Source organism: Propithecus coquereli, unplaced genomic scaffold (assembly GCF_000956105.1).
Source record: "Propithecus coquereli isolate 6110/MARCELLA unplaced genomic scaffold, Pcoq_1.0 Scaffold57, whole genome shotgun sequence".
NCBI classification, from domain to species: domain Eukaryota; kingdom Metazoa; phylum Chordata; class Mammalia; order Primates; family Indriidae; genus Propithecus; species Propithecus coquereli.
Genome location: NW_012151618.1, coordinates 7768612 through 7784460, shown reverse-complemented (window position 1 = coordinate 7784460; position 15849 = coordinate 7768612). Strand labels below are relative to the sequence as shown.

At 37.2% G+C, this 15849-nt stretch overlaps 1 protein-coding gene across 3 annotated transcripts in view; it reads right to left on the bottom strand.

Annotated features, from left to right (window-relative positions):
- Nucleotides 1-9177: 9177 nt before the first annotated feature.
- Nucleotides 9178-15849, bottom strand: part of RNF111 (ring finger protein 111) — a 104111-nt gene continuing 97439 nt past the window's right edge. Inside the window, exons 11-14 of one of the 3 annotated variants that reach the window (XM_012658091.1) lie at nucleotides 15235-15327; nucleotides 14349-14444; nucleotides 12824-12927; nucleotides 9178-10832 (exon numbers count right to left, since the gene is read on the bottom strand). In XM_012658091.1, the coding sequence (XP_012513545.1) occupies nucleotides 10715-10832; nucleotides 12824-12927; nucleotides 14349-14444; nucleotides 15235-15327 (411 nt within the window). In that variant the 3' untranslated portion in view covers nucleotides 9178-10714. Of the gene's footprint in view, nucleotides 10833-12823; nucleotides 12952-14348; nucleotides 14445-15234; nucleotides 15328-15849 lie in introns of all 3 variants that reach the window. The other 2 variants (XM_012658092.1, XM_012658090.1) reach the window with 2 other exon arrangements.

Sequence of the window (15849 nt, the reverse complement as noted above, 5' to 3'; positions counted from 1 at the left end):
ATTTCTTTCTATTTTTAGTTGAGATGGGGTCCCGCTCTTGCTCAGGCTGGTTTTGAACTCCTGAGCTCAAACAATCCGCCCGCCTCGGCCTCCCAGAGAGCTAGGATTACAGGCGTGAGCCACCGCTCCCGGCCTTCTTTTCTTTCTTAACTAGCTAGAAGATAAAATATACTTGCCATATTAAAATAAAAGACTCAGTCTGTGCAAGGCACTGTCGGGAACACAGAGAAGAATAACGCATGAGCTATGTCTTCAAGTTCAAAACAAGGGGGGGGAGACACATAGGAACAAAAACTATTATAAGAGGCAGAACCTGTAAAATACTAAGCACAAAGGAGATTCATTACAAATGGGGGTAGACGAAGGAAGGCTTACTGGAAGCGAGCATTTGAGCTGAGTTTTGAAGGAAGAGTTAGATGTTAGTGGGCAGAGATGGCAAGGGCATTCAAAAAAGAAGGAAAAAAATAAATGTGGAAAAACAGAAAGTGATCTGAGGCATTTGGATCCATAAGAATGTTAAAGACAAAGCTGCAAAAGATCCCAAAGGTGAGAAATCACAGAAAGTTTTTAAGGATATTGACTTGGTCAGAACTTTGCTTTAGAAAGCTGACCCCTGGGGGACGGCATGAAGGATGGATCATAGTGGATTTGAAAACTAAAATTCTCCCAGGTAAGATAGAAAAAAAAAAAAAACCTGACTTGGATGAGTGTTGAGAATGAAAAATGGAAACAGATACGTGAAGTGTTTCTAAAGAAATGGCAGAATTTGGCAAATGACTGAATGTGTATGATGAGGGAAAACTTTAAGTAGGGTAACTTAAAAGTTTTGAGTGGTTAGGTTAAAATTTTATCCCAAAAGTTTACCTAAACTAAGTTATAGATAAAAAATAACTTTCATTGCTAATTATTTTGGGAAGACGGGAAGTTCAGTCATTATCTTAAAAAAAGAGAGTCTTTCCCCCATCTTACTTGCATTCATCTTTACCTACCAGTTTCACCTCGACCAACAAGTCACATTATCTATCCCATGGGTGTAACCAGGTAACCTAGTGCTGGCTGGGCAGGGTGCACGGGTAAGTCCTACTCTAGGGCCTGTAGGATAGTTCAGAAGCAGGGAGATTCAGAGAGGTGGAAAAGAACACCTTTCTAGTGCCTTCATGGGCCTCCACTCAAAACAATGTTTTAAATATGGACCTTGGAAACTTGTGGATTACCCAGGCTTTTTTTTTTTTTAATCAATCAAATGCCTTCTATAAGCAAAGCACTATATACTACTTAAGAGAACAAAATGGCATAAAAACTGAGTTCCTGCCCTATGGTGCTTAAAATATAGTGATAAGGTGCATGAAAGGATAACAGTATAATTTATTCATCCTTAAATAGAAAGTGGGTAAAAAGAGAAAGTCTTGAGAGTAATAAACCATTGACTCAGAGTTTCTAAAGTTATGCTGTTCGATTATTCATGTATTTCCCATTCTCTACAATAGATAAAAATCATGAGGCACTCTAATTTTTGTATCATATCCTAATCAGCTTTAGTGGAAAGTCCCCATCAGCTTATCGAGTTGACTTTTAGGTAACAGCCCTAATTGTGGGCTAAGCTGTGCCTATGTGTGTACAGGATACGCGGACGCGAGAGTCAATTTCCCTCATAGATAATAGAGCGGAGACTGCGGCTCATTTCCCTTCAGTCTGTATCCCTTTTCCAGTTTATGCCTATTACCTTCCGTTTGCACACCTATCTTTTGAGAAACCTGTACTCCCTTAGAAAATACCACCACTCCAAGACCTAATTCATTAACATGAGTTCGGAAGTAATTCTACACTTTGTAATATTCAGACCACATGGGAGTGATGTTCAGTTGTAAGTATCATACTTTGAGGAACATTGATAAACTAGAAGTATCCAGAAAATGGTGAAAAGAATGATTAAGAGGCTTAAGATCCAGTTTAAACAAAAACAAGGGTACTTGGGGAAGGCTGTCCTATAATATCTGAAGAGCTAGCTTACAGCAAGGAACCAGATTTATTTTTGCATTGCTTTAGAATATAGAGTAAGACCCTATGACTGAAGTTATAGGAACCCCTACCAAAGTAAAATAAGTTTCTAATGGTTGTAACGGCTTACAAAAAGGATGTGCTTTTCTCAATAAGTAATGAACTCCCCGTCACTGGAAGAATAGAACCAGAGATATAATAATTGTACAAGGGGACTTAAAAAGTTTGTGGAAAAATGGAATTAAAAGATAAAAAATATAAACTTTATTTCTCAACATAAGCTCCATCAAGTTCAAGACACTTTTGTGGGCAAAGGTACTAGCCATTTAGTTCATCCCTGAAGAACAGAGGTCCTGGGAATTAAACCATGTCAATGCAGTCTTTATTTGACATTATTAATTGAAGAAAAATGGGTGCCCTTTAAAATTTTTTTGAGATTAGGAAATGAAAATAAGTTAGAAGGAGCCAACGCAGAACTGTAAGGTGGATGCCTAATGATTTCCCATTGGAACTCTCACAAAACTATCCTTGTTTTGATGAGAGGAATGAGCAGGAGCATTGTAGTGGAGAGGAACTCTCTGGTGAAGATTTCTTGAGTGTTTTTCTGGTAAAGCTTTGGCTAACTTTCTCAAAACACTCTCATACTAAACAGGATCTACTCTGAGGCACTAAGAAGGATAATATATCAATTTGAAAAGAGCCCCTATCAGAGTAACATGAATTCTGCTAAAATCGATGCAAGAAAAAACATCAAATTTCCATGTTTCTCCAAACAATCTCCTAAGCAGATGTTATGGCTCTTTGGCCCTCCAGAAAGTCAAGGAGCAAAATGCCTAGAGCATCCCGAAGACTGTTGCCATGACCTTTACTCCCGACCTGTCTGCTTTTGCTTTGACTGGGCCACTTCCACCTCTTGGGAGCCACTGCTTTGCTTGTGCTTTGTCTTCAGGTTTGTACTGGCAAAGCCATGTTTCAACTCCTGTTACAAGGCCTCGAAGAAATGCTTCAGGATCTTGACCCTTCTTGTTTGAAATTTCCATTGAAAGCTCTGCTCTTATCTGCAGCTGATCTGGAGGCAATGGTTTTGGCATCTGAGTGAAAATTTTTCTCAACTTTAGTTTTTCAGTCAGAATTGTGTAAGCTGAGCCAGTTGAGATGTCTATGGTGTTGGCTATTGTTTCTGCTGTTAAGTGTTGGTCCTTTTCAATTCGGGCATGTACGAGATGAATTTTTCCTCACAAGCTGATGTGGATGGTCTGCTGCTGCATCATCTTCAGCATTGTCTTGTCTGTTCTTAAAACGACTTATCCGTTTGTAAACTGCTGGTTTCTTTGGGGCATTGTCCCCAGAGACTATTTTGTAAAGTATCAGTGATTTCACCATTCTTCCATGCAAGCTTCACCATAAATTATGTTTGATCTTGCTTCAGTTTTAGCAAAATTCATGTTGCTCTGATAGGGGCTCTTTTCAAGTTGATTTCTTATCCTTCTTAGTACCTCAGTGTATCCTATTCCAGCATGTTAAACAAGTTAGTAAGATTTAATTTCGGTGCAAAAAAAAAAAAATTGAAATCCATGCATAGTTTTTTCTTTTTTCTTTTTGGTTGAGTAAAAGTCAGCTGACTCTTTATTGCTGAGGGGCAGGGGCTCTTGGTGGGGCAGTGCGCTTCCTCTTCACCGCGACAGGCTTCTGGTTGCACGGGATGTGGCGAGCCCGGTGCATGGGGCCGTGCGCAGATCACAGATCGGCAGTACTGCTTCTTGCGGATCATACGCCTGACGCTGCTGAGGGTGGCCCAGGCGCCCGCGGACGGCGGTCCGCACATGGGACGTGGCTGGCTTTCTCTGGCCGGATCCCCGCCTCACGACCACCACACGTCTGCTGACGACTGCGGGCTCCAGGCCCGCAGACTTGCGGGTGAATCGGCTGCTGTAGCAGGAGTCGCTACAGGTTTTGGGCTCGGGGCTGCACGTCTGCGTATTCCTCTCGGTCAGGAACTGGAGCGGTTCCGCGCGCCCATCCGTTGCAGATCCGCAGACGTGGCGGGGGCTCTTGCCGCTGTGGCCGCGGCCGGAGACGTGAAGGGCAGTTTTTTCATAATACAAATTTTCCATGAACTTTTGGAAGACCCCTCATGTCAGTCAGGTTTCTCTAGAGAAACAAAACCAATAGGATGTGTGTGTGTGTGTGTGTGTGTGTATTATAAGGAATTGGCTTATGCAGTTATGGAGGTTGGCAAGTCCCAAGGTCTGCAATCTGCAAACTGGAACCCAGGAGAGCCTGTGGCGTCGTTCCAGTCAGAAGGCTGGTAGGCTTGAAACCCAGGAGGAGCTGGTATTTGTTTGAGGGCAGGAAAAACTGATATCCCAGCTAGAAGGCAGGCAGGAGTTCCCCCTACTCATGGGAGGATGAGCTTTTTCATTCCATTCAGGCCTTCAGCTGATTGGATGGGGCCCACCACACCAGAGAGGGCAATGCTTTACTCCGATTCAAATGTTAATCTCATCTGGAAGCACCGTCACAGACACACCCAGAATAATGTTTGACCAAATGTCTGGGCACCCTGTGGCCCAGTCAAGTTGACACATGAAACTAACCGTCACGATAATTATCAAGAATATCGCAGAATTTCTAAATTACACAAAGATTAGCAAAGAGTCAGAAATACTTAACTATCTCCATCTTACAAATTTCTTTTTCTCAAATATCAGCCTAAGGAGATGAAAGTACCTTCACTGTTGATTCCTTTGACAATTATACTTGAGAACATAGATCATCTTGCACACAACACAGGCCTCTCTATATGTAATGCTTTGGTTTAGGGGGGAAATTCAGCGTGTTCAGGTTTGTATTAGGCATTCTAACAAAACAATGGGGCTTGTTTCAACTCCTTGTGGTGCATTAAAGGTGGCCACAATATTTTTGCTGCACCTTCTATTAACAGGTGTAGTCTGTTTCCTCTCTTCTTGAATCTAGGCTAGCCTTATTACTTACTTTAACACAATGAAACAGAAGTGCTGCTGTTCCAGTTTCAGGCTTACATCGTAGGAGGCCTGACAGCTTCTGCTTTCTCCCTTGGAGCCCTGAGTCACCATGTAAAGAAAGCTAGCTATCCCTTGCTAGAGACACTGAGAGAGAGAGAGAAATGCCCAGTGAGTCATCAGCTGTTCCAGCCATCCCAGCTGAAGCATCAGATATGTAAGGCAGGCCACGCTGGACACTCTCTTCTGCTAGGGGTCCCAGATGAACGCAGCCATACCACAGTACAAGTTGAGCTATGCCCACCCAGCCCTGCCCAAATCACACAACTGTGAGCAAATAAATGTGTTTTAAGCCACTAAATTTGGGGGGGTAGTTTGTTACAAAACAGGCTAACAGATACCCTTACCTGGGATATTCCTGATCCTTGCACCAAATAAGCTTTTTGCTTGCTGGAATAGTTTTATATGATCTTGGGTTCTCATGAGGTCAGTTTAAGAAAACACCACAGTAGCTAGGATTTATAATCATTTGTAAACTCTTCTTCTCAATGTTATTCTGGTAGATTTTTTTTATGGGAAACTTGAGTGCCTTTGCCTTTTCTAGATGTTTTGCATTTGACTGTCTCGTGATGGCACAAGAAATTGTACATTTTTCCAGTACTGATCCATGGATCAGACATAATTGCAAGCCTTCGAAAGGACTAAAGCCAGTCTGACAGAATTTTTGACCACAGAAGTCTAGATGTCTGAAGCTGGATCGTGACAAAGGGGATAAGAGTGTTACTGTGTTTTTAAAATGTGTACACAAATCCTTGGCTACACCTTCCTTCAAATGGTGGCACACAGTTCACTTCCTCCAGTAAAGGCTGTACTTAGTGACTCTTCTAAAATGTAGCAGAACGGACAGAGTATAACTTCTGAGACTACGTTAAACAAAATGGCTTTGTGGCTTCCTCCTGGCTCTCTGGGATCATTCACTCTGGGGAGCAAGCTACCCTGTCATGAAGATATTTGAGCAGCAGCCCTGTGGACAGACCTATGTAGCAAGGAAGTGAGCTCTCTTAGCCAACAGCCCTATTAGAAAGCCATCTTAATGCAGATCATCCACAGCCAGTTAAGCCTTCAAATGACTGCGGCCCCAACGGTTGTCTTGATTGTAATCTCATAGGAGACCCTGAACTGGAATTGCCAAACTGGGCTTCTTCTGAGTGCCTGATCCACAGAAACCGATATGACGTTTGATGTTTAAGTCACTAAGTGATAACTATTGCACAGCAATAGATACTACCACTTTGGAGAGTATGTGGCTATTATGTTCTAAGAACCCAGGTACATCATAACAACTTACTCTTTGAGCAAACACTAATACTATGGTAGTGTAGACAAAAGTTCAATGAAAGGCATTCTTCATTCCTTCTTCAAGGTAGGCTGGAAAGCAGTGGATGGGAGAATTACCACATCTCTTCCAATTTCCTTGTCAAATGCCTTTCTTATAAAAAGGCTCTTGAGAATCTAAAGAACAGAATTCCTAGGATAACAGGTTTGGAGCGTCTTATATAGAGCGTCTTATATATGGAGGAATTCCCAGATATGTGAGAGGAAGGGCAGGCCTTTGAGTCATCCCTGAACTGTCAGATTAGAAATTTAAGCATCTTGAGTTGTGCTACGAGCTATGCAGGCAATTACAGAAGCCAAATTCTTACTATCCAGAGCACAACATATCAATAACAATCTGCAGAATTTTACACTTTCTAAAGGTTCCCCCCTCACACATATTGAACATTACTACCTAAAGCAAAAGTGATTCAGTAGAGCCCACAATAAAAATTACTATTTAGTGAATCTTATGATCCATTCTCTAGTAATGGTAGAGAAATTCAGAGATATGCAATTTGTTGGGCTATACAAAAGCTTTTTTTTAAATATATTTTTATTTAAAAAAAAAAAAGAATATTTTCTACCGTATGCGTGTTGTACAGGCCCGAGAGCCTCTTCCATCCTTGTCAAGGGGAATGCTAACCTTCTCTCCTTTCATACAACACCAAAAGCTTTTCTTGAAAACCCATACTTTCCATGCTCTCTCAGTGATAGCTATCCACCCCAGAGTAAGCCTAGAAGCAGCTAAAACACAACGACACAGGCAGCTCAGCAGCTTGTGTTGATTTAACCCCTAAAGGGCACCAGGTCCCTGCATAAGTTTGGTAGGGAGTGAAACAGAGAGAATGAGCATTCTAGATGTTAATTTCTCTGTAAAAATTTAATTTGAGGTCAGAGAGGGTTCCATATCCTGTGCCAATTCTGACCCACTGGCAGTAGTTGCCTAAAGCATAGCATTGAATGTTACTGATGGGCTACTATGCTCTTGCTGTGATTGCAGTGCAAGGGGAGGAAAGCACGTGATTGGAATCTTCCATCCTTCTAGTGAAAGAAAAATTCTAACCCATTAGATAAAGGCTGAAGATCGTTCCTTCTTATGCAGTAATTAGTGGCATGGACTCAGTGTAAGACAAATTAAGCAGCATAAACTGATCTATGGTTCAGCACCTTGCTATGCTACATTGGTTATCAAAGGCAAGGGCATTTGGGTGGTGGTGTGAAATAAGCATAGGAGAACTATGTATATTCTTATGTACTACGTGCAAAGTCCTTTACACTCATTATCTCATTTAGTTCTAATAACGTTAGCAGGAGGTTTTATTTCTGTTTTGTAGATGAGAAAGTTTAGGCTCAGAAAGCTTAATTGTTTGAAGTTGTACAATTTGAAATCCAAATCTGACTGACTCCAAGGTAGTCAATCTGGCTACTCCAAAAAATCATGTGTGGCCTGTGAATTTGTACAGCATACAGGAGAGAGAAGAGATTGTTCATAGTAGGCCAAATGACAAAATATAATAACATTTTTCTTAGTAAGAAATGATGTTTGGATATAATTCTTAATTCAAGAAAGTGATTAAAATCTATGATTGAGAGAAGATATTCTCTCAGAATTTCAACCTTGACATGTCCAATATTTTGACACGTGAAATCTTCAATAAACAAAAAAATTTACTATGTTCTCAGGGGTTTTGGAAGTTAAGTTAGAAATTAGGATATATTTTTTATAGATTTAAACTATTCCCATTAATGAAACACTAATAATAAAATGTCAAGAGTTTATATTTTAATTTCAGTGTTTCAACTAATTACAAATAACATTAATTTTAAAAGTTTTCTTTACGTCAATTGTTATGGTTCAAATGCTGAAGTGTGCTAGCAGCCAAAATAAAGTCACCAGAGTAAGAAAAAACTTTCAAATATCAGTTTATCACTTGCATATTAACAACAATAAAAATAAAGACTTGCTGACAAAAGAAATTTAGTTTTTAAGTATTTGGACAGCTATCACTGAAATGTTCATTTTGACAATATAAGATGCAACAGGATATGGATGACACCAAAACAAGCGCAAAAAGTTAAAATGTTCAAAATCATTTTCTTGTTTCTTTGTTCATTACTAATCACATTTTTCTGTAATTAATGGCAGTAGCTTAATAAGCTCCTGCATTAACAACTCAGGTTTATGCCATAAATACTTGTATTTAATAAATTTTAAAGTAATGATGCTTTACCTACATAAAAAAATCAGTAGCAATTATGAGCAGGTCAACAGGCAGTCGTGTATCTAAATCTGATGGAATATTAAAAAATAGAGAAATCCACCTGGGCTTTTCTTGGGTTTTGGGGAGTATCAACAGGACTCCATTGTACAGAATTTTCCCCATTTTACTTATACGTCTTCAATCCTTGGCACAGATCCAGCATCATCCAGTGGCAAAGCACTACATCCATTGCAGGCTACTTGAAGGAAGACAGGCTACTTGCTCTCTTCCCTAAGATGGCAGACACGAGTCACTCTCTGCTTCACTCTCCTCTGACCACCTATAACTACAGCTTAATCAAGTATACTTTTAAAAAATGTTATTTTATATCCAAATTTCTTAACCATATCCATCCTCCTTCTGCACACATACTATGTTGAAGCATGTTAATATTGGTAAGTTTTATAGGGTAACAGTTACTAATATAAAAAAAGGCAAGTACCATAACTGAATATAAATACCAAATTATGCAAAATGTCATTCTGAGTGAGATCATTATTTTTAAATTCCAAGATGTTTAATGGAAACTGATTTATAAAAACTAATTATGAAACACAAAGACAATAGAAATATAAGTTATTTATTAATCAATTCACTTACAAAGCAGGTGGCTTAATGCAAGCTTATTGACATCTTCACATATGATCCATGGGAATATGTCTTCCACATACAGACAGTGATATTACTGACTGGATGCATTTGCAATCTGGGGCATGTTAAGCATATTTAAACAAATAAAATTAGGCTATCTTGTATATGAAAGTATCTTGATAATATGCATCCTGAAGTGGATTAAAATTTCCTCCAAAGGAGAAATGTTAGTATGTTAACTTAACTTTATACTCTATATTATGTAGTAAATCTTAACTATAGAAATTAAAAATTTTAAATCAGTGATCGACTCTTGGTAATGTATGAAGTGGGAGTATATAACCATAGCAACAGTAGGTTGACAGTATAATCTGTGCCTCACAGTATCTGCAGATTTACTGTTTTCAAGTTTAAAGAGAAATAAAACAAGAGACATGTAGATTCAGCTGACTTTATTTATCTTTAAACTAATAAAAATCCCTTAAAAGTGATCCTGGGACCTTTAGAAGTTCTATGAATGCATAGATACCTGCCAATGACTGAAATTCTAAATCTTGACTGAATGTGTTTACAAAATTGATGTAAGCAGATATCTTAACTATTCGTGCTTGGCAGAAGACTGAACAAAATTCTACATGTCTTTTTCAATTTCCCTAAAATTTTGTTAAATCTGCAAGTATGTACAATCCAGCTAATTGAAATTAATATTTAGTGTTCATCAGAGCTGTTTCACAGCAGCAAAAATTGAATCAGGGAAATAAAAGTTCTAAATGATGTAGGAAAAAGATAAATACAATCAGAACAGCAGTCTAAATGTATGATATCAATATTCGACTCTATCTGCACTGTGCTGAAAGGAAGAGGATACACCAAGAAAATTTATATTGATCACTCTGGTGATGTGAATACCACCTGCATCTGATTGAATATGGGTTGTATTCTGTTCCCAGTATTAAGGATGGTATTTAACTCAGAACTCCATATTGTAAATATACAGCAGCCATTTTGTCCTAATTAAGGAATGTCTTAATACACAATATTATCATTTTCTAGAGGATCTTTACACATTAAACTAAAGTACATGATTGATTAAATTAAAGGTTAGTAATGGATAAAAAAAATTCATAATTCTCAAGGCTTGGAACTATGTAAAAAAACAAAAAGACCACAAAAAATTCTACTTACTAAAGCAGCTAATTTTGCCTGCAAGTTTAGGGTCACGAGCCCATAATATGTGCAAAGAAATGCAATACAAGGAACCATGCAAAAATACAGTAAAATGATACAGGAAAAATGTCAAATCTAGAAAAAAAAGCTTTTATAAATACATCAAAATCAACTGTATACATAAACTGTAAGTCTAGCATTAGTTGTACCATATAGCAGAGCCAGCACTATAAGTTCAATGCTTCCAAATCTGCGCAGGTAAGTCATGCCATCTTTGGTTGACTGCAGTACCAGGAAGGATGGGAATGAGAGGGAAGGCAAGAGTTCTGAAACATGGTGTCAACTTTCACTTGGCAGCTGGGCCTCAATGTCCACTCTGCATATGGGGCACTTCTTATTGGTAATCAACCATTGGTCAACACACACTTGGTGGAAAAGGTGCATACATGGAAGGCGTCTATTATTGGCAAGAAAACAAAAAGTAAAAATTAATTTTACGACAACTGCATGTGGCATTTATTTTTAAACATATTATACAGAATAATTTGGTAGTGTTTTGAAGTTACTAGGAATCTTTCCCTTTTATAAAAAACAAAAACCAACCTCTCTAAGGAGAGTTACCTGTATATTAAATTAGCACTCTGGGCAATATATAGACATCCAAGATAATTAATTGTCACAGCTATGGAACCAAATTATATAAAATCTGAAGAATTGTAAGAGCAAGAATTACACTGGCAATTACTCCAGTTTTGTTTTTGTCCATGAGCTGTCAATACACTGGAGCTGGCAGTACATTCTGTCACATAATACTGCAAACATCTTTTATTTTTTATTTTTTTTTATTTTTTGGAGAGTCTCATTCTGTCATCCTGGCTAGAGAGCAGTGGCGTCGTCATAGCTCGGTGCAACCTCAAACTCCTGGACTCAAAGCGGTCCTCCTGCCTCAGCCTCATGAGTAGCTGGAATTACAGGCGTACATCACCACACCCAGTTAAATTTTTCTATTTCTATAGAGATGGAGGGGGGCGGGGTCTTGCTCTTGCTCAGGCTGGTCTTGAACTCCTGAGCTCAAGCAATCCTTCTGCCTCAACCTCCCAGAGTGCTAGGATTACAGGCATGAGCCACTGCACCTGCCCAAACATATCTTTTAAATATCAAATCATCACTGTATTTATAATACCCTTTTAAAAAATATATTATCTTAAATATACATTATTTTCATTTAATTCTCTCTCAAGAACATTAGAACTCACGTGACAAATATGTAGTAGCCATGTTGTCCTAATTAAGGAATGACTTAATATGAATGTCATAATTTCCTATGCAGACCTTTATACATTAAACTTAAGTACATGATTAAAGGTCAATAATATTGTTTCCATGGGATAACTGTATACAGACTTAATACTGTGCTACTGTTTTCTAGGTAGGTTAGAAGGAGATGTTTACTTTAGTATGTTTATACCATACGAAGTTATCAATTAGAAATTGAGAAATAAAGCTTCTAGGCAAGACAGGGCAACATTAAATCTAAGTGTAACGGGGATAAAAGTTACTGAGTCAAGTGTTCATTTCTATTTCTATCCACTGTTAAAAGACTTTTTATAGACTTTTAGACTTCTTAATATTTTGCAAAAATAGTAGCTAAAAAGAGATGTTCTAATTTTCCTTTAATATATTATCAATACTATAAAAGCAATTAACTTTCATACTTATAAACATTCAGTGGAAATATAGTATGCAAATAACCTTAAAATTTTTTTTCTCTCTGCCAATTGAATAGGTATGACAAAGTTATCCTTATAAATTAGGGCAACAATATTACCACACAGTTCTGTTATATATGTTTTAGAACCTGTATCTTATGGCACTGTGTTACATTTTTTTAAAAAAAACCATAGAATAGGAACAAAACAATTACTTAAGAGATTATACACAGAAAATGCCTAAAATTCATATATGGTGAGCATACTAACATTTTCTAAATCACAAAAGTGTAAGATGGGAATAATCCTACAAATTGAGAGGAAATTTAAGGGCAAAATCAATTTATAAAAGATGCTGTAAAACAAACTGCATAGAGCTAATCTGGACCCCCTTTAAGCTTTGAAGAACACATTACTTTAACTGTCTAGGTTCCCCAAAGCCTCTCAAGTTCTTATTTCTATAAGATTTACAGAAGACAATTTTGACCACAAAATTTCCCTGGCCAACCCTTGGCGTGGCCCTAAAATAGGCAGTATATTTCCTGTTCCCACCCTTTGTTGGCAATACAGTGACTTTAACCTTTTTATTCTTTTATTCATTATATGAAGCCAGTTCTACATGTTAGGGATTGGTAAGAGGGTATGCCAAGAGTAATCTTATTTGGTTTCTAGTTTATTTTCAAATAAAATTCCTTATACAGATTTGACAATAGATTTTACATAATTAATATCTAGTTACCTCACATCTTCACCTTCCTCTAAAATAGACAAACAGATAGTACATTTTTCCTCTGTGTCTTCCTCAGTCCCTTCTTCCCCATCTTGTTTGCAGTGCAGTTTCCTCTGTGAGAACCAATCAGTTGTTACCTTATTAGTAGAGATGACGTTATTGAACAACTGAGTAAAGTCTGCATTTATTTGAAAAACAAAACAAAACCACATATCCACCCACACTTATTTCCCAGGTCAGACTGTCATGAATTAATGGATGAACTAAGTGACTATCATCGAGTATTCTTTTAAGACCCTTTAATAATCAGCATCAAAAGCAAAATCAAATTTAACAGAAATTCATTAGTTTGAAATCTATTTTTTTTTTAGACAGAGTCTCACTGTGTTGCCCTGGGCTAGAGTGCCGTGGCATCAGCCCAGCTCACAGCAACCTCAAACTCCTGGGCTCAAGAGATCCTCCTGCCTCAGCCTCCTGAGTAGCTGGGACTACAGGCACGTGCCGCCATGCCCAGCTTATTTTTTTTCTGTATTTTTTTAGTTGTCCAGCTAATTTCTTTCTATTTTTAGTAGAGATGGGGTCTCGTTCTTGCTCAGGCTATTCTTGAATTCCTGAGCTCAAACGATCTGCCCGCCTCGGCCTCCCAGAGCGCTAGGATTACAGACGTGAGCCACTGCACTCAGCCAAAATCTATTATTTTTAATCCACAATGAAGATGATATACAATATAAACTCTATTTTTATCTTATCATGAGCATAAACATTTTATTTTACTAATGAATGTTACAAATAACATTCATATAAATCAAAGTTAATTATAACATTTAGCTTGGACAATTGAAAAGACTTAAAGTGGTAATATCTCATTATTACTCTTAGAAAACAGACGAAAAATACAAAGAACAGTAATTTTTACAATTTATTATTTTCTGTATAGCATAGACATTGTTTGTTGTTGTTGTTGTAAGAAATTATTTAACCTGTCTACTCCATAACTTCGAGACATTGTATAATACTACAGAAGGAATTGAAGGTTGAGTATAAGAAATATACATCAGTAAAATGTCCATCAAAATAAGAGCCTAGTTAAAAAAAATTATGGTACTGCCATATGATAGAATTCTGTATAAGCTATTAAAAACAGTATGGGTGATTTGTGGGTGCTGATATATAATGAAATGGCAGTGTGCAAACCATGTACATCTCATCCCCTTTAAGTTACTTTTAAAAGTAGAAGAAAAAAATATTATACATATGCACATTAGAAAATGCACAAAAATATCTTGAAGAATACTTAAGAAATTTTTAACTATGATTTCACTTCTGAAAAGGAAGACTAGGATCTGCAGGAAAGAAACACTGGAGCATATGTTTTTGTATTTTCAAATTTTTTTAAACAGTAGGTATGTATGTATTCCTTTAATAATAATGTAGTTGCTAGATTCCACAAATCCAAAGAAGGTCCATAATAATTTTAATAAAAATGTTATGTATTTCAATAATATTCTAGAAGTTTGATAGACTACATGCTTACCTTTTTGTATTTATGTGGATATGTACATCTTTCAATTGTCCCCTGGGACGCTCCACGATTGACATTTCCTAATCTTTCTTCCAAATGAATCAGTTCCTGAAAGTGAGTTAACAACTAGTATTAAAAGCAAGAATGGTTAATCCTTGAACAGTACTGTCAATATTGTAAAAGCAATTATCTTACATATATATAAACCTGCAATATAAATATACTGTTCAAAAAACCTTATACATGACAAAATAAATGGTCGTTCATATAATTTTTCTTATATGTAGTAAGGCAAATGGTTGTTTATAATTTTTTTTTCTCAACCAACTGAAGTGCTATAGCAAAGTTATCTTTATAAGTTATGGCAAAAATATTACCACGTGGTAGCATAGAGTAAGTATAAGAAACAAATCAAACAGTAGTTCTAATAAGTCACACCAACTCCAACTTCCAAACTGACATGAACAAACACAACAAAACTTTAAATTATATTTAAATGATTTGTTCTTCCTGAAAATTCAAACAAGATGCTTAGCTACAAAGTGAATTACATGTTTCTCTTTCTCCAGCAATACTTCTCTGAAAATTAAGCTTAGTCAAAAGCATTAAGGCTCCCCCCACATTTGATGGTATATTATCTAATATTTATTTTGATATAATAAATTTATATTCTCCTATATTATTTTCATTTACTCTTCTTTAAATATGTGGGTAACTTTTGACCCTAAGATTAATATTGCTTATAAATCTTTCTGTAACTCCCCAAAGCAACATCAGAAAACCAAACATTTACTGCCTTCTGATTCCCAGCCACTGTAGCAGTCCTACACAATTGTGCATGTACGCTTTCTGCATTAAAAATACTGTGGCAAATATCTTCATTTACTTTATTACATACCTCGAAATTGCCCCTGAAAGGACCTCTGAATGATGTTCCATCCAATCCTGATGAAATGTAACGGATGTGAGGATAGCCTGCCATATCAGGAACCTATTTTAATAGAAGAAAACAGGCTAAATCAATTAAGAATAGACTTGTGGTTTACTATTAACATTGAATAATTCAAGACCCTCGATGCTTTCCATTGAACTACTCATAAACTGCAACTTCAATCAGTACACATAACTTCAGTTAAGCATACTGTAACAGGATTAGGTTCCTCTTAAATTATAATCACTTAGGGGGGATGAGGGGATAGTTGAAATCATACCTAATGAGTACAATGTACACTATCTGGGTGATGGGCACACTTACAACTTTGACTCAAGCAGTACAAAAACAATCCATGTAACCAAAACATTTATAACCCCATAATATTCTGTAAAAAAGAAAAAACAACCACTTATAAAATAACTGTTTTTTTCCTCTATTACTTTTTTGAGACATGGAGTCTTGCTCTGTTGCCCAGGCTAGAGTGCCATGGCATCAACCTAGCTCACAGCAACTTCAAACTCCTAGGCTCAAGCAATCCTCCTGCCTCAGCCTCCTGAGTAGCTGGGACTACTGGTGTGG